The sequence below is a fragment of the Spea bombifrons genome, chromosome 9 (assembly GCF_027358695.1).
Source record: "Spea bombifrons isolate aSpeBom1 chromosome 9, aSpeBom1.2.pri, whole genome shotgun sequence".
NCBI classification, from domain to species: Eukaryota; Metazoa; Chordata; class Amphibia; order Anura; family Pelobatidae; genus Spea; species Spea bombifrons.
The window spans coordinates 10,052,010-10,074,516 of NC_071095.1; the positions used below are offsets into that span (position 1 = coordinate 10,052,010).

The 22,507-nt window shown below is 45.0% G+C and overlaps 3 protein-coding genes and 1 non-coding gene across 8 annotated transcripts in view; 3 read left to right on the top strand and 1 right to left on the bottom strand.

The window, feature by feature from the left end:
* The first annotated feature begins 11 nt into the window (after positions 1 to 11).
* On the top strand, positions 12 to 9,385 carry PRPF39 (pre-mRNA processing factor 39). 5 transcript variants are annotated; one of them, XM_053474810.1, is made up of 14 exons: positions 12 to 170; positions 1,494 to 1,797; positions 2,276 to 2,401; positions 3,088 to 3,206; positions 4,266 to 4,433; positions 5,709 to 5,862; positions 6,217 to 6,324; positions 6,545 to 6,709; positions 7,093 to 7,219; positions 7,304 to 7,572; positions 7,806 to 7,990; positions 8,112 to 8,183; positions 8,707 to 8,821; positions 9,267 to 9,385. In XM_053474810.1, the coding sequence occupies exons 2-14, from the start codon at positions 1,510 to 1,512 to the stop codon at positions 9,321 to 9,323; spliced, it is 1,953 nt and encodes a 650-aa protein (XP_053330785.1). In that variant the 5' UTR covers positions 12 to 170; positions 1,494 to 1,509; the 3' UTR covers positions 9,324 to 9,385. The 5 variants fall into 5 exon arrangements, with proteins under 5 accessions (XP_053330785.1, XP_053330786.1, XP_053330789.1 ...); XM_053474811.1 differs by having other exon boundaries at positions 23 to 88; XM_053474814.1 differs by lacking the exons at positions 12 to 170; positions 1,494 to 1,797 and adding an exon at positions 2,827 to 2,926 and having other exon boundaries at positions 2,275 to 2,401.
* LOC128466762 (small nucleolar RNA SNORD127) lies at positions 7,634 to 7,721 on the top strand. The gene has a single exon (XR_008345541.1). It is a non-coding gene; the product is annotated as a small nucleolar RNA SNORD127 (small nucleolar RNA).
* An 8,262-nt stretch (positions 9,386 to 17,647) lies between the features above and the next one.
* FKBP3 (FKBP prolyl isomerase 3) lies at positions 17,648 to 20,693 on the bottom strand. The gene is made up of 7 exons (XM_053474572.1): positions 20,542 to 20,693; positions 19,260 to 19,361; positions 18,896 to 19,003; positions 18,639 to 18,774; positions 18,334 to 18,401; positions 18,105 to 18,202; positions 17,648 to 17,810 (listed from the first exon to the last, which is right to left on the bottom strand). The coding sequence occupies exons 1-7, from the start codon at positions 20,650 to 20,652 to the stop codon at positions 17,756 to 17,758; spliced, it is 678 nt and encodes a 225-aa protein (XP_053330547.1). The 5' UTR covers positions 20,653 to 20,693; the 3' UTR covers positions 17,648 to 17,755.
* A 395-nt stretch (positions 20,694 to 21,088) lies between these two features.
* The window catches only part of FANCM (FA complementation group M), a 30,124-nt gene continuing 28,705 nt past the window's right edge, over positions 21,089 to 22,507 (top strand). The window contains exons 1-2 of the mRNA XM_053475343.1: positions 21,089 to 21,927; positions 22,035 to 22,207. Coding sequence (XP_053331318.1) covers positions 21,102 to 21,927; positions 22,035 to 22,207 — 999 coding nt within the window. The 5' untranslated portion in view covers positions 21,089 to 21,101. The remainder of the gene's footprint in view (positions 21,928 to 22,034; positions 22,208 to 22,507) is intronic.

Consider the following 22,507-nt stretch of genomic DNA (forward strand, 5'->3'; position numbering starts at 1 on the left):
CAGGTTGAGGCGCATGCGCGCGTTTACGTCCTCAGGGAGACGCACGAGGCGGGGTAGCTTGGCGGTCGGGGCAGAAGCGTGCTGCGAGGTACCGAGCGCACGGGTGAAGCAGAACGAGAGATTGTGGGGGGACCGCAGGGGCAGAGACAGGGCCAGGCGACCCTAAGTGGGTAAGTGACGCTACCTCAGGGCCCGCTGGCGTGGCGGGTTGGGGGGCCACATAGGCCTGGGAATGGCGGGTGCTCTTACGCGCCTCTGACACATGCTCGGGGGGGGGGGGGGGGGGTGATAACTTTCATCGGTCTGCCAAGCCCTGCGTGCCATAATGCAACCCGTGCATGTGTCTGATTATTTCACGCGCGGGCTGCCCACTTAACAGAAGCGTAATAACCACCACAATAACTATTAATAACGTTCAGTAATGCAGACACTTTAGGCCCCAGTGATCAACCCTCTCCCGGTTGCACCAGGCACGGGTGGCTCACGTGATGCCCGTGGCCTTATCTCATTTCGCTGGTTTTCTCTCAGGTTTTCGCGGCCATTTCCCCCCCCCACACACCTGGAAACATTGTGTCGCGCCCCCCCTCTCCCACATCTGAAGATCAAACGTGGAATCGGAGAATACGTGGGCTTGGCTTCCCATTTTTATTGGACATGCTCAAGGAGTGACCGTGTCATTTGTTTGACATAAAGCTAGTTTAAAAAAATAAAAAAAAAACTATCTCCTTGTCCTTCCTGAGGCCGCCAGATTTATGAAGCCAGCGCTTTATGAGCGCCTAAAACTCCGACAAGGAACTGATTGGCGAAAGGGAGAGTTTGCGGGGAGTCTGTTTCCGCTCCTTGGCTTCTCGGTACATTACGAAGGTCCAACTGCCCCGTATAATGTATATTTAAACCAGTGAGATCTTGTCACTCTCCAAAAAACATTTATACCTTATACATTATACAGGGGGCACCGCAGGCCTTCTTGCTGGAGAAAGCCGCTGGTGTTGGATGGTGCGTAATAAGTTACAGCTCTCCCTTAAGAGAATAAACCCCGGTGGATGAGGGCACTTTGGAGACATCTCGCTGGCTTAACAATACATTGTACAGGGCCAGTCAAGCGCTCTAATGACGTATAGTGAAGGAGCCAAAGCATGACTCTCCCTTTAGTGAATGAGCCACGGCGATTGAGGGGACCACGAAGACGTCTCACTGATTAACTAAACCGTATACAGGGCTGCTTCAGCAGCAAAACCCCACTGAGATTAGACTTTAATGTAAAGTGAATGAGCAGAACTGCTGTCGACTCTCCCTTTAGTAAATAAACCCCGGTGAAAAGGGGCACCTTTACCCTAGCCGGGTTTTGGTGAGCCTCGGTGTACCGGGGTCGTTCAGTTATAAGAAGCACAGCGTATTGTGAAGCTAAACCCAATGCGTTCTCTGTGTGAGAGCCGGTTTATATACAATATGTATATTAAAGAAGTTTATATTGGGTTTTTTTTCCTCCCCAGAGATACAGCTGCGAACATGCAGAACACAACCACAGACGATTCATCTCCAGACGCCACGGCAGTCTGCAAGAGTTCCGAAAACAATGAAGAAGATTCGCAGTCCAATAAAGACATCTTGGAAGTAATAGAGATGGAACAGTCTCCAGAGCAAGCCACCGCCGAACTAGAAGCCGCAATCGAAGTGGCTCCAACAGAACCGGAGCCCCCTCTCCCCGCTGAGTTTGAGAAGTACTGGAAGGCGGTCGTTGACAACCCCGACGATTTCCCCACATGGACATATTTTTTACAATACGTCGAACAGGAGGTTTGTGAGAATCTTTTACTCCTCAAGCTGTTTCCCCTGGGCTTGGAGAAGCAGGAACTCACTGGAGTCGCATGAATGCACGTCACATGACTCTGCTCTGTTCCTTCTTCCTGGGGGGGGCGCAGGACAAGTTCGCACAGAGTGTGAGCAACACAGAAGGAAGCAGCCTGGCCCCTGCGGAAGTCTTTGAATGAGAGATCTGCGGTTCACATAAGGGGATGGCTGAGGGTGGATGCGCAAGTATGCATGATTAAGGGAATGAGTATGAGTATATGAATGAGTAAGTGTGTGTGGGGTAAAATTGTATAGGGAGGCTGTAATCGCACTCCGATTATGCCCAGGTTCCAGCATGTACTGGCTGCTTGGTCATGATAGGATAGGTGAGCTACTACTTAATGTGTTGGTTTACTTTTGTATCCGCTCTTCCTGATTGCTTTTTATTTATTTATATATATATATTTAATATTTCTCTTTGCAGAATAACCTGAATGCTTCCCGGAGGGCATTTGACGCCTTCCTCGCTCGTTACCCTTATTGCTACGGATACTGGAAGAAATACGCAGACATCGAGAAAAAGAACGGGAACGTTATGGAAGCTGATGAGGTGGGTTGGTGTTATTTAGACATAATACCAGGAAGACTGGACCTTAGACAGTACCCCGAGACCTCTGCAGACCAGATGTAAGGTCATTGCGGCATATATATTTTTAAACAAAAACCTTTAACGCATTTGTCACGACCGGTGACATTCGTGGCTAATATCTCCTTTCTTTGTTGACAGGTACATTAAAACCTCCACAGTTTGTCAAGCTGTGCAGTGCAAGCTTCTGTATTTACACTGCAGCTTAACAAGTAGGGCAGGGTTTTTTTGTGTCACATATTTTATTTCCGAACTTGCTTTTCCATCCCGTGGAGTAGTATATATCATTTTCCTAGTTATATCTTGCTGCATGTTATTGCGTTTTTGGTCAGACGCTGTGATGGAGTATCTAATGGGTCTGTGCCCTATGGTCTGTACCCCAAAACCAGCCCTCAGCTCCTGCTAAGAATTCACCTTCGCATTGAAGATCAGGACCTGCAAGTGGAGCTCAGAACATAACCCATGTTCTATCCAACCTCCACTTCAATGGTAATGGCAGATTAAATGACATACCAAATATTTAGCATTTGTAAGGTTGACCGGATACAAACTTCTCTTAAAAATAGAAATCTATTTTAAATGTCATTCTCCGTCTATCTTTCTCTTTTTTTTTTTTTTGTTTTTTGTTTTTATTATACTGTCCGCTGTAGGTTTACAGGAGGGGAATTCAAGCCGTAACATTAAGCGTTGACCTCTGGATAAATTATCTCAATTTCTTAAAAGAAACTTTGGATCCTGCTGACCCAGAGACGGGGAACACGCTAAGAGGGTGAGTCTGTGTTTAGAGAGATGCTAAATGTTTAAAATGTCTTCATATTTGCAGTTTTATTATCCAGAAGAATAAGTGCGTCTACGAGATGCCCTACCGTTCGAAAGTTTGGGGTCACTTTTTTTTGGGCATGATAGGAGTGTGATTGCCAACAGCAAGAACAGTCCCATCATGCCTAGGTACCAGCATTTACAGGTTGCCTGGGTATGATAGGAATGTGATTGCTGTTAGCAATCACACTCCTATCATGCCAAGTCATATTGCTAATTTTTTTTTGTCCAATTGTGGTGTGTTACCTACTTTTTATAAAAATGTGAATCTTTATTATTATTTATAAAGGTGGGCGGTCATTTTCGGTTTTGGCTAAGTGAACCGTGAATGTTTTGGTCCAGAATTTTCATTTTGGTGCATCCCTGGAATAAATAGAACTATTTCATTTTTAATTATCCTGAATTTGCAGTCACAAAACTTTCTAGGCCCAGAAATCAGTGAGAGGAGAAGTAAAGGTTTTGTGTCATTTACTTTATTTTAATCTGCATATTTTATTAAAGGCCATATTTTCTCACAGTGAAAAATGAATGCGGCCCTCGCACCTATACAATTCTGATGAAGTGGCCAACTGCAGAAAAAACTTGGGCGCTCCTGGCCTATAGTGTCCCATACAGCCCCGCCAAAAACAGAATAATTAAATTACTTTAACAAATAGGGGAAAATAAATGACTTACCTTTAGGAGAGGCTGCAGCTACAGGGCACTGTCCCCTGTTTTTGTGCCACTTGAAGCAGATAATCAGTGGCACATAAGCACCCCTGTTGAAATTAAAGAGCCTACAGGCGTCTCCTGCGCGAGCGAGCGCGTTTTGTAACTTAACATGTCCCCTTCTCGGAATATCCAATTATCTTGCCGTTTTTATCTTGCCAGACCAAAAACAAATGAGGGTTCAGGCAGCTTTGGTATTTGTCGTGATTCGGAACGTGTTCTTGGTTCTACATTTCATGCGGTGAATCTTTCTCCGGTGTATTGCGATGCTAACCTCCTATCCCTGTTGTCTCTCTTCCAGAACGTTTGAGCACGGTGTCATGTCGGCAGGATTAGACTTTCGGTCGGACAGATTATGGGAAATGTATATAAACTGGGAGACGGAGCAGGGAAACCAGAGTGCGGTCACATCCATATACAGCCGTCTTATTAGCATTCCAATGCAGCTCTATAGCTGCCATTTCCAAAAGTAAGTAGGGCGGCCGAAATGACAAATATAGCCAGTGACCTTTATTTTGTTTTTGAGTGATTATTTTACTTTTCTTTTTGCTTTGAGTGAAGTGGCTGCGCATATGTCAGAGTATTCTCCATTGGCAACACCCCCCCGCCCCCCGCCCCCCCATTTCAAAACCAATGAATCTGTAGTAGACACAAGTGTCATGAATTTAAATGTACAAGAAGCTTTGGAAAATGCTTTAAAGGCTCCTTTTCCGCTCGTTGCATCTAGTGTCTTCCCATCGGTGCCTAACATACGTAAATGAGTTTGTGAACATATGCAGCGAACCATCTGGAGATGGCTTTTTTACCCCTTTAACAATTTCTTGTTCCTTGGCTTGTCCTTTGTTTGCTATATCTATCTACCTTATAGTCCTATCAGCCATAAGAACACTTCACATGTGTCCCAAGCCCTCAAGCAAAACCTTTTCGTATTGAATACTTTGGCATTTAAGGCGTTTTTTTTCCTCAAAGGGTTTTTGACAAACTAGCAGTTTACAGATTTAGGTAAATCCCGAGGGCTGTGTGTGAGTATTTATATTTGCTTGTGTATGTGTGTATATATACATGTGTATATATGTATTTGTATATATGTATAATATATGTGTGTGTATATAGATATACATATAGATATACAAATAGATATACAATTATACTTTGCCTCTGGTTTAAGAGCGTATTGCTGTGTGGGATTCGTTCCCATCCAGAGGGGCACTTTAAAAATCCTGGGGGGGGGGGCAGAGACCAAAATGGTAGCTACTATCAGAGCCAATAGATGCTTCATTTATTAAAGTGATGATGTTCATAAAAAGCAAGTGGGAAAGTTGTAAATGTAGGGTCAGTCACCATGGAAACCATGGTCGTTATCGCCGTCAGGTGCGACAATCCCAAAGCCATCCACTCGCAGACCGTTGTATCGTTTATATCTGTCGGTTCCGTTACAAGGAGGGAGAGTGCGAGCCTCTTCGTTTTTTTTTCAGCGGGTAATGTGTCTTTTTACAGGTTCTGTATCTTTCTATAAAGGTGCTAGAGCTGCCGTGTCTCCAGGCTGCAAACGATCTAACAATGCGCTCCGCTGTCCTTTAACAGATTAATTATCGTACCGTGCAGAATGTACATTTTCATGGGGGGTGAAGGAGAGTTTCCCCCTGGACATGAATAATAGTAGGTTGTATAACCTTCCTCCTCTATTCCAATAAGTATACCTGTGGTGCTTGCAGTGTTCTCAATGACTCTCTCTCCTGTCCAGGTTTAAAGACCACATACAGGGCCACCTGCCGAGAGACTTCTTAACACCCGAGAAATTTATCGAGCTGCGGAAGGAGCTGGCCACCATGAACGAGCATCGCGGCTCTGCTGACGATATTCCATCCGGCCTGGAGGAGATCGCCGACCCCGCAAAGGTGAGCGGTACCCGGCGGGCTTAAGGTTCATTTTTATTTTGGGATATTTCAAGCAAATTAAGTAGTGCGTGCTACAAAGTGTCAAGATGCTTGATTTTATATACTCCTCAACTCGCTGGCTATTTTCTGCTCTGTGTGTCATATCTGAATCTACGCTGTTCCTGGGACGTATGCGTATGGCCGGAGAGAGATCATCATGGAGGTTTACGCCTGTCGACCAGCGTCTGCTTTTATTTTTATTGCCTCTATTCCCAAACATCCCCCCCGGTTGGATTTTCTAATGTTTTTTAGATGCACTATTATAATTTTAAAAGTATACATTTGTAACTGGATTTAACTTTTTTTTTTTTGTAGCGTACTACTGAAGTCGAGAACATGCGCCATCGCATCATCGAAGTTCACCAAGAGATATTTAACCTCACTGAACACGAAGTGAACAAAAGGTGGACTTTTGAAGAAGGGGTACGTTTCCTTCGCTTATTTGGCTTCACATGTGGTGCGATAGAATTTCTTTTCACTATTTTGCAGGAAATTGTGCAAGTCTGGGTGGGAGTATTTTTAAAATACCGATAGGTGGCGTCCCTGGGTTAGTAAAAGGGATTTTGCTTTACTCAGATCGCTCACGAATATCTTTCTAGGATTCTGCTAGAAATTACTTGTTTTTTTTTTCCCGTTCCAATAGATAAAGCGACCTTACTTTCACGTCAAGCCATTGGAGAAAGCTCAGCTGAAAAACTGGAAGGATTATTTGGATTTTGAGATTGAGAACGGGACTCACGAGCGCATAGTCATCCTCTTCGAGAGATGTTTAATTGCCTGCGCACACTACGAAGAGTTTTGGATCAAGGTAAGGCATCGCTTTCCACAGCGCAGAGGTCTATATTTATACACGGCTGTCACACCTGTGGAAGTTTAATATATTCTCTTCTGTTTCCTATTACCGTTACACTTTTTTCTTTTCTTTTTTTTTGTGTTTTTTTTTTCTTTTTTGTTTTATCTATAACTATATCTGTTGCATTAGGGGATGGTCTGCTTGCAACCTGATTTGGCAGCTGCATATTCCAACAGCGTTTCCTCTCTTCGTCCTTCCTTACAGAATCTAGTCTAATGGTTCAATAAAGGTGCTGATCGGGTTTAAAACAAGAATTTTTATTGTTCACAAATACGCATTTTTTTTTAGTCCCTTTGCATGCGCTCAAATAATAACGCGGCATGTTCTTCTATGTCTAGTATGCAAAGTACATGGAGAAGCACAGCATCGAAGGCGTAAGGCATGTCTACAACAAGGCCTGCAATGTCCACCTGCTGAAGAAACCTATGGCTCATCTACTGTGGGCTGCGTTCGAGGAACAATACGGTAGGAATGTTGTCTGTACCTTTTCTATATATTTTTGTATGGCTATTTTAGGTGTGTATAACTTTGAGCGTATTTCTGTTTCAGATAACGTAGAGGAAGCCAGGCGCATATTGAAAACCTTGGAGGAGTCCGTAGAGGGCCTGGCCATGGTCCGTTTGCGAAGGGTCAACCTAGAGAGGCGACACGGAAACATTAAGGAAGCGGAGGATCTGCTGACCCAGGCCATGAACGGCGCGAAAACCAACAGCGAATTTACCTTCTACGCAATTAAGCTTGCGCGCCACTTTTTCAAAGTGCAAAAAAATGTGACCCAAGCCAGGAAAGTGCTGTCTGATGCCATCGAGAAAGACAAGGTAAATGCTTAAGGGAGCGTTACGTGGCTTAGCCCAATTCTGTAGGCGCTGGCTCGGTTATAGGCAACCGTGATGATTTTATACGACGTCTGTATGTTATTTCACTGTTACTGCGTGTAGACAGCAGTCCCTCTAAGCTGACGTTGCCTTTTAACGAATACTCATGTCTCCTAATTTTATTTTCCGTTAGTCATTTGTTTTTTTCCCCCCTCTTTGTCCCGTTATCTACATAGGACAATGCGAAGTTATACCTCAACATGCTGGAAATGGAATATAACGGAGACCTCAAACAGAACGAAGCCAACATCTTGGCGGCTTTTGACAAAGCAATAAAAAGCTCGATGCCGATAGCAACAAGAATAAAGTTTTCACAGCGTAAAGTGGAGTTCCTCGAAGACTTTGGCTCTGATGTCACCAAGTAGGTTTGGCAGAAGTATTTTACATGGTCCTCTTCTGACTGGAAATACAGACCCTAAAATGTATCAACGAAGCTTAAACATTACCCATATTTATATGCCCCTTGCTGTTCTTTTTTTCAGATTGTTGAATACGTATGATGATCACCAGAAGCTTTTGAAAGAGCAAGAGATCAAGAGGAAAGCTGAAAATGGGTACGTCTTTCTGCGTTGTCTGAATTAACAAATATACACAGATAGCATATGGGATGCATCGAAAGTACATGGCGCTGGGTAAAATCTTTCATGGTATCAGACAGGGCATGTCTAGCAATGGGGTGGCAATTTGGGTAAAAACATACTCCCCTCACACCCAGGAATGCCTATTAAAGTGCTTACATATACGTTAATTGCCTGTGAAAAGAGAGCGCTCGGCAGAAAAAAAATGTTTCTGTTAAATTCAATTGGACCCCTTGGAAATCTCAAATGAGCAAGTGCTGGATATGCTGCGCATGTGCGCTGGTAGACAGGAGAATGCATTTGGCCAAACTTATCTCCTGCGTGCCAAGGACGTCGGGGAAACGCTGCACAGACATACAAGTCCTGTTAAACGTAATGTGTGCCGCCTGCGTCTTACACGTCTACGCGATTCAGCCGTTAAAAAAATATTATCCGTGATTTTGTTTTTGTTTTATTTCTTTCCTTTACTAAATTTTTGGACGATCCTCTTTGTTTGCAGCTTAGAACAGCCCGATGCAAAGAGGCTACACACAGAAGAGGCCGCTAATTCTCAGATGATTTCTCAAGCTGCCGCTGCCAATCCTGGCGCTTACAACTATGGGAATTGGTACCAGGTACGGTCGCGCTGCGCTCCGTGCTTGCATTGCTAGCAGATACTGCCCTTGCTGCGATACCCCTATATATGTACCTTGCTATACATTGCCCCGTGTGTTGGCGTCGGACTAGAATGTCCATATAAATGCAGCCATGTTGATGATTCCCTGAACATTCTATTGTGGGATGTTCATTCAGCTTCCAGACGTCATGCAGGACTGGGGCAATAGTTACACTGTTTATCTGGAGAAACATGAACATGGTAGACTCCTTTTGAGCAGGGCCCTCCTCACCTGTTGTTTCTGTAAATCATATTATGTTACATACTAATGTCCTGCCTACTCATTGTACGGCGCTACGGAATTTGATAGCGCTATATAAAAGAATAAATAACTAGACATGAACCATAAATCCACGTAGCAGTAAAATCATAGTAACGCCTTTTATTTCTTTTTCTTTCCGCAGTACAACTACCCAAACACCTGGAATTACGGACAATATTACAATCACCCTCCGACATGAGCCGGTACCGCGTAACACCAGTATTAATAATTTTACGGCTGTGGGGTGTTTACAAAGGCAAATTCTTAATAAAAAAAAAACAAAAACAAAGGAACTTTGTCGTTTTCCCGGTTTTGGTGGAAAACGTATCTTATTTGCAAAGCGTGTACTCGGTAAAGCACAGGCCACATCGTTTTTTCTACTTGAAAATGCTTTTTCTTTTTCCTGGAATCCATGGAATAAAAGAAGCAGATTAGAGTTTTGTTCGTTGCTTCTAGTCTAACTTTTTTTTTTTTTTGTTCCCCCCAAATACCCCTCCCCCCCCAGTAGTTTAAAACTTTATATTTTTTATTAATGTTAAAATTCAGTCCGACTTACAATCTCCACTTGAGGTCTGTTCAGGGCAAATATATAGAATTTTTTTTTTGTTTGTTTATAACTAACAAATGGCTCAAAAGGGAATTGTAGGCATCGGACTGGCAGAAAGGGTTAAGAGTTATAACCTTTTAAGCAAGTTCTGGATTTGTGGAAATGCTTCTCTTGTTCCTCTGTACTTTTGTTTAATTAAGAAAAATTTTATGCTCCATCTTCCCTTTTTTGATAAAATCTATTTTGAAGTGAATCGTTTCCCCTGCTAGCGCTTTCAGCGATTCGATTAGTTCTAGGAACGTGTAGCCGCATTGGACGTTTCGATGGAAAACCCGAAATTTAAAGTATGTTTTCTGCCTTCCTCTAAAGATCCGTTTATAGTGGGAATCATTCATAAAGGATTTTGTACAAATGTTCTGTTCAAACACATTCTTACATGTGTCTTGTTTCATAGAGGTGCCAATTTGTAAAATAAATGCTGTTTTTCATTGCCGTGTTCCTTAAATAAAGTCTTCCAGGTGGCTGGATTTGCAACGGCCTCCCTGTTTTCATTTTATTTTGTCTCGGCCGTATAAAGTATCTACTAGCGGGAACAGCCGTCGTGATGCCCTCGCGCCGGCGTTTATATGGCTGTTTGCGGTCACTGGGCGGTTTTCATGGGGAAACAAGGACATTTCTGTATGTAACATAATTGCTAAAAGGTTTTCTAACCATCAATTAGCCTTTTAAACTTGGAGCACAGGAGTGATAAAGGGCCATTGGAGCACAGGCGTGATGGGAGTGATAAAGGGCCATTGGAACACAGGCGTGATGGGAGTGATAATGGCGCCATTGGAACACAGGCGTGATGGGAGTGATAAAGGGCCATTGGAACACAGGAGTGATGGGAGTGATAATGGCGCCATTGGAACCCAGGAGTGATGGGAGTGATAAAGGGCCATTGGAAAACAGGCGTGATGGGAGTGATAAAGGGCCATTGGAAAACAGGCGTGATGGGAGTGATAAAGGGCCATTGGAGCACAGGCATGATGGGAGTGATAAAGGGCCATTGGAACCCGGGAGTGATGGGAGTGATAAAAGGGCCATTGGAGCACAGGCGTGATGGGAGTGATAAAGGGCCATTGGAACACAGGAGTGATGGGAGTGATAAAGGGCCTCTGTACGCCTAAGAAGAGATTCTGTTAATTTTCATTCAAAATCAAAATTGCTGAGTGAAGCAGATCACTGACACAACAGAGGAAAGATAAGCTCGTGTTGTGTACGCGAATCACTCACTGGAGCTCGTGAACAACTATTAATGTGAGATAACAGAAGAAAATTAGAGCTGAAGTCCCCCGATGGAGTAGCTGAGACGCTGGTATTTGCTTGACCTTTTAATATATGTGTCTGTATGCAAGTGATTCCCTTTTAGGTAAAACAAAAACCTGTAGCTTGTCAAGAAAAAAAAAGTTGAGCCACAAAAGGCTCTACTCCTTCAGCTTATACTCCACCGCGTCTTTAACAGCCAAAGACCTCAGGGTTTGTAGAAAAAAGTGACTTAAATGCAGTTTGTAGAGCGGTCTTTCACTATTTCTGGATGTAGAACAAGTCGCGAGGGGCTGGCCCACGGTGACCGTTTGGACAGCCGTGCGGTGCGGGAATTCCAGCACGTTCAAAACTCAACATGCTGGACCCTCGCTTTATGAAAATGACCTGGACTGCAATTTTATATATTATCCTGCAGAGGTAAAATTGCGATATTTTGTGTTTTCCCGCCTTTATGCGTATCGAGAATTATACATATAAGTGTGTGTTGTGTTATTGGCCATCGTTGGATGTGTGAGGAGACTAGTGCGATACTGTCTGCGTAATCCCTGCCGTTGTGTTGTTAATCCTTTCCTGTGTGTGTAATTTACCCCTCCCGTCTATACAAACTCTACCCAGTCCCAATAAAGAGTGTTCTCTTGCATCGCCCATAGGAACACCATTACTCAGAGAGCCGGAGCGGCTACGCATCTTTTTGCCGGCTTTCACTACAAGAAAGGGGTACCCGCCAAATACCCCCCCCCATTACCATTACCGATTTTGGAATATCTAGATGCGTTGAAATAAAAACTTTCCAAGCAGCGTAAAGGTCTGTTCATCCTCTTTAATGCTTGAGAATAACGAAACGCAGCAAGATGCTAAACCCTCGGCTATGAGTATGGAAGGGAGTGCGCGTTATTAAAGGTGCTGTTCTACTCTCTTATTTTTTAATCAAATTAAACATTTCTTCTTCCCAATGACTTCCTGGCCCAAATTTAATCATTTAATTTCTCGTCTAAATTCATTTCCTCAACAAATCCTTTGGTCCAATATAAAACCGCGGCACGCGCCATTGGAAGTTTTGTTGCCGCAGCAACGTTTTAAGAAAGTAAAACGATAAAAATAATGCAACCGCGAGCATAATTAAGGGTAGAACAGCACATTTAAGAAAGGTATAGGTGAAGGAAGGTTCAGAATGTACATCGATAAGCCAATCGCCACTTTAACTAAGTGATCCGTTGATGTTGGATAACATGGCGCACACGGCCCAGATCTGGTTGGCTACCCCTCCCAAGTTCATCTGCAAGGCTTTATCGAAAAGGCGGTACTGCCTGACCCGCTCGATGTCCTGATCTACGCACATTCTTAAACGAGCGAGGGCATTGATCTCTTTGTCCAGCCCCGGGCAGCCTTCGAAGTATTTCTCCGAGCCTTGCATGGATACGACCACCTCCTCGCCGGTGTACTGCGCTACCTTTACGGTTTCATCGAGCGTGGGGCTCCCTTCCACAGTTGCAGCCTCTATGATACGATGGTGGCCATGTCTTTCCAGGACCTCTTGTACGTCTACAGAACGCGCCGCAACGTCGTCCTCTTTCTTCGGTGGAACGGCCATCTCGACGTAATCGTCCTCTTCTGCCGACTGCTCTAACTCTACGATGGCATCTTCTAAGCCAGTTGACGTGACGACCAACGTGTCCTCGTCGACAGACGGAGCCAAGAGAATCATGGCATTGTGCCTTTCCGGCGATCGGCTTAACACGACTCTCGCCTCGTTACATTCTTCAGAGGAGGCGGACGTCGTGATGATCGGAAGTATCTCCAGGTTCGCCCCGACGGACTCCACCAGGTCCTGTATCTGGAAGTCTCTGTCGGTGATAACCAAGTCGTCTTGTTCCAACAAATCTAAGATTCCGCAGGACCTGGTGATGTCTCTCTTTGAAGCACAACCGGAATACAAGGGGCTTATAAAAATAACCGCTCCGTGGGGAGCTATGCCCAACAACCCCTTATACGTAGCTTGGTTGTGGTAATAGCTGTATAACGATGAAGTCGCACTCTGGGAGTCGCTTGTCTCGACTTTCACCTCTGCGCAGTGCAGCGTAACCCTGGCTCGGGGATAAGAGTCCTTTAAGCAATCCGGCACGTCTTGGCTTCCGTTGTCCCGGCTGCGCCAGAGCGGTACTTCCCCGAGGACAAGGTATAAATAGTTGGTCCAAGTGATGATAATGTTCAAGACTCTGGTTTCGGAGATGTTAAACCTCACGGCGAGATCCTGGTCGAAGAATCCTTGACGGACTTTGCACAGGAACAAGAAGAACTGGTCGATAAGAGGCAGGGGCTCTTCTTGGGAAACCGAATCCCGGAGGACACTTACGGCCCCTTCCTGCTGGCACTGCCTCCACTTCGCCATGTTGTACTCCGTTTGAGTCAGCGTTGAAAAGACGTCCTTTAAAGTGGCGGAATCCCGAAATCCGGTGTAAAAGTGGATGAGGCTCGCGTCGCCGGAGAAACGTTCCAAGAAGAAGAGGCTTCTCTCCAGAGAGGCGCTGCGTTGCTGTAGCCTCGCTATTTCTTCCCTGGCCGCTTGAAGCATTTCGGCATCCGTCATCGGGGGGAGGTCGTAGCAGTGGTCGAGAATGGAGGCCGTCATCTCCCCCGGGAGGGGTGCTTTGGGTTTCTGGGGTTGGACTTGGGACGGCAAAATGGGCTGAAGGGTCTTTTTGCTGATGGTTTTGCTGGGGAATAAAAAAAACACAAAAACACATTTTAACATATCTGGCAATCGAGCTGATGGAGGCATAAAAAAAAAAAATAAAAACAACATTTACTTAACATTCTTTTCTTCACAAGTATCTTCTCACTACGGACATGACTGAGTATTTGTTCTTAAGGCTCTCAGTTCACTATTTATTATGAAGTGAAGGTTACCCTGGAGCAAAGGGCCTGCATAATGTATAATTCAAAGGGTGATCTCGCTGCTTTAACTATACATTATACAGGGCCAGATAATCTCTCCCTGCAGCAGAAGCTCACCAGGGTTTGGCCTTCGTAACGTATAGTGAAGTCAAGGAGCTGAAACAGACTCTCCCGCAAACTCTTCCTTTAGTGAATAAACATAACCATCTATGGTTTGTCAACATTTTTTACACAACATACGGCAGTATTCTGAGATAAGCCTAGCTGTTGGGAGAATTTAGATCTGGGCGTTGTGAATTGTGAGCACCGACTTGCAGTGGTACCAGCTAAACGATCAAGAGTTTGGGGTCACTGAGCTGTTTTCATGGAAAACAAGGGATTTCTGGCTGTAATATAATTTGGAAAAAGGGTTTCTAATCATCAATTAGCCTTTAAAACTTAAACTTGGATCAATGTGCCATTGGAACCCAGGAGTGATGGGAGTGATAAAGGGCCATTGGAACCCAGGAGTGCTGGGAGTGATAAAGGGCCACTGGAACACAGGAGTGATGGGAGTGATAAAGGGCCATTGGAACCCAGGAGTGATGGGAGTGATAAAAAGCCATTGGAACCCAGGAGTGATGCGAGTGATAAAGGGCCATTGGGACACAGGAGTGGTGGGAGTGATAAGGGCCATTGGGACACAGGAGAGATGGGAGTGATAAAGGGCTCTGTATTTCAACGAACAAAACATTTTACTCCCATCATCATATAATATATACCAGATTCCCTAATGAGGACCTTTCTGATACTATTTGCACCAGTGAAGCAAGAGAGCTGTTAATGAAGAAGGAAGTAGATGAAGAGTAAAGTTTTTATCCGCATCATATGGGCAGCGAGAACTCCTAGGAAACGCGTTTCGCTCTTTGTCCGGCTCCTCCAGGTGTTGTACGTTTTACAGCAGTGATGGCCGTCTCCAGGCTGTGCTGGTAACACCACGAAACCCACACATTTAGCCAAAAAAAATTGTGAATAAAACCAGTTACCCGGGCGTTCTTTTTGGAGGCGGAGTCTGCTGATCAGTCTGCTCGTCTGTGGACCACTGAAAGATGCACGGCACGCTGGTGGGCTTCAGATTCCTCTTCCCTGTTAACGACCTGACGAAATCCGACGGCGGGAAGTGTTTGGAACAGACGCGCGTGCAGCTGGACACCTGAAACGGACACAAGGGGAAAAAAAAAAACGGCTTCATATTTGGATTCTAATTTCTATTATTAACACTGGTTTATATATCTCCATATAGTACAACGGGTATATGGGACATAACAAGTAGCGCATCACATAAAAATTTGGAAAGAAAAAAGGCGAGGGGGGCCCTGCTCCGAAGAGCTTACACTCTAAGATCAGCTTACCTTGAAAGTGGGTCCAGGCTCTCGCCGGATCCGATTCAGCCAATCCCTGTGTCTCTTCGGCTCCGCGTGAAACGCTGGTATTCTGTGGAAGGAGATCTTCTTATCCACATTGTAACGGGAATCGCTGTTACAAAACGGGACGCAGCAGTGGTACGCAGCCATGGGGTGGTCTCCGGTACTCCTAGAACATGCCTGAAGACAAGATAGAAATATATATATTATGTTTCCCCCCCACACATATATATATATATATATATATATATATATATATACACACACACACACACATTTTATATATATATATATATATATATATAAACATTATCTGTCATATAAAATAAGGGCTGATCAGAGTTACTTGTGTTACCAGGAACTGCCCTGCTGCTAATGGGATCCCCGGGATGCTCGGGTACCAAGTGATGCGGCTCTGACCAATCACCCGGCTCACTTAGCCATTTCCGATAAGCGACTGGGCATACAGGAACTGTTGCTACTTGATGTCGGGGAGCCACAGGGGCCCTCACTGCAACGCCGGGGCCCCTCTCACCAGGAAGCTCGGAAACTTACGGGTCTGTACGCACCACCAGCAGGCACACTGCACTGCGCATGCTCGTGAGCAGGGACACTTCCGATAACAGTACTCGCAACACAGGCGGGCGAACGAAGATGACGTCGTGCACGCTGACAACGGATTCCTGATAGCTTCGGCCTTCTTTCCGCACACTGCGCATGCCTTCAGTTGAATGGTTTAAAGCAATAGAGACATAAGTAAACCGAGCTCCCTAAACCTGTCATTTATATTGTAAAATGAGTGGATTGTTTTCTGAGTTATGCTCATATGCTTTATATTTCTATTTTTTTTTTTTTTTTACGGATTTGTTGGTAAATTATCATGGGCTGGTGTTACATTGTGTGGTTGAACTTGTCATACATAATACACGCCTGTATAACGGGCTTTGAATCGCATTCCCACGGTAAAGAACGCATAGGCCAATGGTATATATAAAAAAAAAAAAACGTTAAGTACTTGTCTTGATGCCAGAGCCGTCGAGAGACCTATCTTAATGAGACAGCAGATTTCTTGTAAATGCGTGGACTATAAAACCATTGCCACCACTGTAGGCGCTGTGGACTTCAACTCCCATCATGCTTTGAGGGACAATGCTGCCGTTATATTTGCTTAACGCATATACAGTGTCCCTTTAAATTTGGCGCTGCTGCAGATGCGTTAATACAGGGGCGTCCAACCTGCGGCCCTCCAGCTGCCGCAGGACTACATCTCCCATAATGCTCATTCAGCTAAGGGGCTGGCTGAGGAGGATGGGAGAGGTACTCCTGCAGCAGCTGGAGGGACGCAGGTTGGACGCCCCTGCATTAATATAATAATATAATAGACATGGATCTGCTAGAAAAAACAAACTGTCCCTGTTACCTTATGGCTCCCAACAAGCACGGCCGCCATGGCCGGACTATATTAGATCACATCTCCTTCATGATAGATAATAGATTTGGCATCAGCAATAGCTTCGATAACACATACTATGCAACGTAGTCGGTCACTATTGGCTTCTTTCTTTTAAGAAAAATAGAATAAAAAAACAACCTGTTATATCCAGGGACTGATGTTGGCATCAAAAGTTTCCAGAAAATTCCCAAACCAAAAAGAGATCTAAATAGTAACATAGTCATTTAGATTGGGGAGAAAAAAGACCCAAGGCCATCAAGTTTACTGATCCTTCCGGCTTCTGATCCAAAAGGCAATAAGGCGAAAAATCCTTGCGAGTCCAAGGCGATCAGACTTCTCCTTGGATCGAGAAGCTCTAAAATCTGAATGTTTATTCTATCATTTGTACCCCTGTATGTTCTGCTTTTACCCTTTTTGGCAGCATCCGTTGTATCTGATTGAACCTCGTCTCTCGGCGGTGGATTTCGTGCCTTTACTGCCCTCACTGTAAAGAATCCCTTCGTTTCCTGTGAATGAAATCTCTGCTCTTCCCGTCTCGCAGGACGACCTCTCGTTCTTTGTACATTTCCGTTAACGAACGAGTCACTGGAGAGCTCACATTTATAATATCCCCTCTAAGACGCTGTTTTTCTACCGTGTATAGATGCACCTTTTTTTTTAGTCTCTGTTCTAATCTCATGTTTGAATTTTGCAGCGAAAGAAACATTCGAAATTAGCCGGATATATAAGTGGGATGTATCATGCCCTTAATAGAAGGATCTGTAACGGTTGGTAATTCCGTTTACACGTATCATGTGATAAGCACAATATTACACTTACGCACATCCCTCCCCGTTAGGCATTACGAGAGAGAAAACAAATTGAAATATGGTGTTTTCATCCTTCTGACCCCCACACAGTGAACGTTAAAGGGACGCTCCAGGTTGATGTCTTGTTTTATTTACATTAAATGGTTTTTGGCAAAAACATAAGGAAATAAAGCCCTGTTACATTCACCCTGGGTAAACTTTTTCCGTGCGTCTCCATTAGTCTATATCCACCAGCTCCACCTCAAAAAACAGTTTCGCATTAGGAGGGATTCTGGGAACCGCAGTCAAGGAAGACAACATTTTGAATTGGCACCGTCCCGCCTAATGGACAGCTGGCACCGCTCCGCATGGTGAGCAGCTGGCACCGTTCCGCATGGTGAACAGCTGCATGATAGGTCACCTGTCCAGAGCTCGCCAAGACACCCTAGCTTCCAAAAAGGAATGGAATATATAATTGGGCAGAAGTAATGATCCGAGGTAGGTCAAGTAGGCTGCCCTAAGTGGCAAATTAAACTAGCGTGTCTTTGAGGACAACAGAAGAACCCATAACCATTGTAAAGGATACTTGGCATCTGGCAAGCCTTTTTTACCATAGGCCCATTCTGGTTGGATTTCAAGCTTGGCTTTCTCACCCTTGGTCATTGTGAGAAGAGCTTCATCCCACTGGACGGAAGTAAAAAAAAAAAAAATAATTAATAAATCGCACAACTAGTCCAAAGTTAGAGCTCTCAGTCCCTTAGTCTGCCTCCAAGACATATATATACACACACACACATATTTTTTTTAACACTTACCCCTCTGATCACTTTCCCAACACCGACTTTAAAACTTAGAGGTTTAGCAGCCTTTTTCTTCTTTGCACCTGTCAATAATAATTAAATCTGGTATATAAAAAAAAAAAAACAAACACATTTGCGCAAAGAAAGCATTTACCGCCGCGAGCTCCGTCACAACCCCATAAAACACTGTCTGGTGGTAGCAGCCCATGGCCAGTCAGCGAGAGACATGCGGATGTTACCCACGGATCCGGCTACATTCATAGCAGCTAGCCGGGGCTCTACAAAAGCTGTTAAACAAGATCAAATTCTGTATGTCTCACTGGTCTGGACGTTCGAGTCGAACACGGTCCCATCCTCCAGGGTCCCCGTGTACCAGCAGTGAACGGTGTCTCCTTTCTTTGGGAAATTAACCTTGTCTCCTTTCTTCAGGATAGATTTGGTATATTTGGGAGGTCCCTGAGGAGCAGACACAAGACAATAATGTGGATTATTGTGGCTGGTCGATCATTCCTGAGGTTACAGTTTTTGGAGTCCAGGTACGCGCTGTATTTTTGGTGCAAAACGTCAACGTTCCTACCTCATCAACCACCTCTTCTGGCTTTGCGTCCTTGGCTTTGTCCACATTCTCTTTAAGATCTTTCTCGTCTTTTGCAGACACAGCCCCCCCATCGGTGCCTTTGAATCGCTGTGAGAAAACATGGAAAAAACACGGAAGCGTAAGTTACTCCTTCATATTATCCTCGTGAGACCCTCACCGTTGGCTGCGCATGCCGAGGTCCGTTCTAAGGCCCATACTACCATTATATATCCCTGTAACTGCGCACAGCACTGGGCAAGCAGTCAAACCACGGCCAAGACAAGCCTTACACAGAACCAGTCATGAAGGATAGGGTTAAAACCTTTGCCCGTTGTACGTCGATGATCGGAGATGGCATACAAACCTTAGTCTGAAAAAGCTTATTATAAACAGCGACTAGATGGTCTTTCTTAGCGGTTTTGGCTACGTTTTTTATGTTTCCGAGCAACTTGTTTTCTGAAAGAAACTAAGAATTTAGAAATGTCAGTTTCCGTACATGCCAATAACTGAACAAGAAAAAAAAACAGCAAATTTTTTTTTAAAGTTTTGAACGATCGAGATATGTGGAACAGATTTCTGTTATTAATAAAACAACCTATAGATTCTGGGATTTAGCCCCCTTTCTCCCGATTCACGTATACAGAACGATTTTGATTTGTTATGACAGGGTCACTGTTTTTATGTAAAACAAGAACGTTTCTGGCTGTAACATAATCACAAAAGGGTTTCTGACCATCAGTTAGTCTTTTAAACTTGAACTTGGATCAGCGAACACAACGTACCCTTGGAACCCGGGAGTGATAAAGGGCCATTGGAACCCAGGAGTGATGGGAGTGATAAAGGGCCATTGGGACACAGGAGTGATGGGAGTGATAAAGGGCCATTGGAACACAGGAGTGATGGGAGTGATAATGGGGCCATTGGAACACAGGAGTGATGTGAGTGATATAGGGCCATTGGAACACAGGAGTGATGGGAGTGATAAAGGGCCATTGGAGCACAGGAGTGATAATGGGGCCATTGGAACACAGGAGTGATGGGAGTGATAAAGGGCCATTGGCACACAGGAGTGATGGGAGTGATAAAGGGCCATTGGAACACAGGAGTGATGGGAGTGATAAAGGGCCATTGGAACACAGGAGTGATGGGAGTGATATAGGGCCATTGGAGCACAGGAGTGATGGGAGTGATAATGGGGCCATTGGAACACAGGAGTGATGGGAGTGATAAAGGGCCATTGGAACACAGGAGTGATGGGAGTGATATAGGGCCATTGGAGCACAGTGTGATGGGAGTGATAATGGGGCCATTGGAACACAGGAGTGATGGGAGTGATAAAGGGCCATTGGCACACAGGAGTGATGGGAGTGATAAAGGGCCATTGTGGGTACTGCTGTAATCCTTGTAATTAATTTGTTTATGAAGCACAAGCTTCTCTTTACCCCACTTTTTCGGGTATTCAATATACAATCCAATGGTTAATTGTTAAGGAGATTTATGATATGGGGTTAAAGGGATAAGTGATCAGGGTCCCCTCCCCAATAAACCAGTTACCCCTGAACAACCATGTGCAGCCAGGGCCACCCCACGTGTCCCCACGGCCTTCAGCCCACGGACACACGGAGGCCCGGGGAACAGGGCTGTACCGATTCAGAGGCATTATCCTGCAGGAACTTAATGATGTCTTTCTTGGGCAGATCATCGCTTTGAAGCTGCTCATCACTCCATTCCCGGACAGGCCCACTGGAAGCAGCCATGATGTCTAACTTTTTTTTTTTTTTCCTTTCCCGCAAAGAGAAAACTTTATTACCCCCAAAACATGACAGCTATACAAGACAATGGGACTCACATGGGATCACGTGACTGACCCGGCTGCGACATCTTTGAACAGGGCTCGGGGTAATTCTCACCCTCCTCACTGCATTTCCACACGATTAGACTCTGAATACACAATAGTTTTTTTTATCATTACATGGACTTACTACTGGCCGAGTTCTACCGAAACACCCAGGGGCCTTAAACGTCCTGTCTGGTAGGTTGCTCTTTCATGCGGGTCAAGCTGGAACGCATGGTCGCTCCAGGAAGTAACGTGTATTGAGAGCGCACTTTTCAAGACCAGGGTTGGCAGGAGATTTCCTCATGAGCTTCTGGTTATGGTTAGTGTGGACTGGATGGACAGTCCAGAGAGATGTAAAGTGACCCTGGGATGAACGGGAAACAGAAGACCCTCTTCCAGACCTGGGGCTCCAGCCTCCCTTCTGACAGCAGGTTACCCAAAGGGTCCAAGAGTAAGAAGGGGACAGCTGCCGGCGATAAGAGGGGGAAACCCAAAGCAGGAGGGTATGGGGGGCTGGCTAATTGGGCCCCTACATCTTCCAGACAGCCCGCTCCCCCTCCGCCACCTCTGTGTGAGGAAGAGGATGATGATGATGATGTGCTTCTGGTAGCGGTATATGAGGCTGAGAAAAGCTTAAATCAAACTGCGAGCAGCGAACCAAGATCTTCAGACCCATCCTGGAGCAACGGTCAAGACGCTAATAGAACCCAACGTAGGACCTCGGATCAGAACCGATGTGTATCACCTGCCCACGAGCGAATTCTGCCTGGAGATGCACGCCAATCCTCGGAAAAACATGGGCACGATGCCACCGACGCATTTGGCCAAAGGCGCTCGATGGACCGTGGGGGCAGTTCTATGGGTACCGGTTATGATCTTTCGGCAACTAACATCCAGAACTTGCCTGGGTTTGATTTATCCGCCGGGAACGTGTGGATCTACCCGACCAATTTCCCGGTGCGAGAGTATCAATTCAGCATGGCGCACACTGCCTTGTTGGAGAACACCTTGGTGTGTCTTCCCACCGGCCTGGGGAAAACCTTCATTGCAGCCGTGGTGATGTATAACTTCTACCGCTGGTACCCCTCGGGCAAGATTGTCTTCATGGCGCCCACCAAGCCATTAGTGGCCCAACAGATTGAGGCCTGCTTTAAAGTCATGGGCATTCCGCAGGGCCACATGGCGGAGATGACAGGTAGGTGTTAGACACCATATAGTTCCATCAGCATATTCATCAACGAGTCTTATGTTGAATAATACAAATTCCTGATGATTTTTGACGTGTTTTTCTTTTTTTGACAGGGTCCATCCAGGCTCAGAACCGTAAAGAAATGTGGGGAAAATACAGGGTTTTTTTCTTAACGCCTCAAATCATGGTGAACGATCTCACGCGCGGTGCCTGTCCTGCCTCCGAGATCAAGTGCCTTGTCATAGATGAAGCCCATAAAGCATTGGGCAATCATGCGTACTGCCAAGTAAGTCACCCTAATTTAACGTTAAAGGGACAGTTTAATGTGCCTAAACCCCCCGTAAAGACGAATGCATTAAAATACCCTGGGAATACAGCCCTTGTCCTTTGTGTTTTTCCCATATGATGTCATAGAATTTTATTTCCTGTTACTCTAACCACTACTGTAGTTAATGTGTCGAAGTTCTATATCGCCATATACTGTTTGATGTTATGATATAGGCAAAGACTGTAAGTACTGGCTGACTAACTCATTGATTCCCTGTCTGTGAAAACAGTTATTTTATTGTTTTAAATGCTCTTTTTT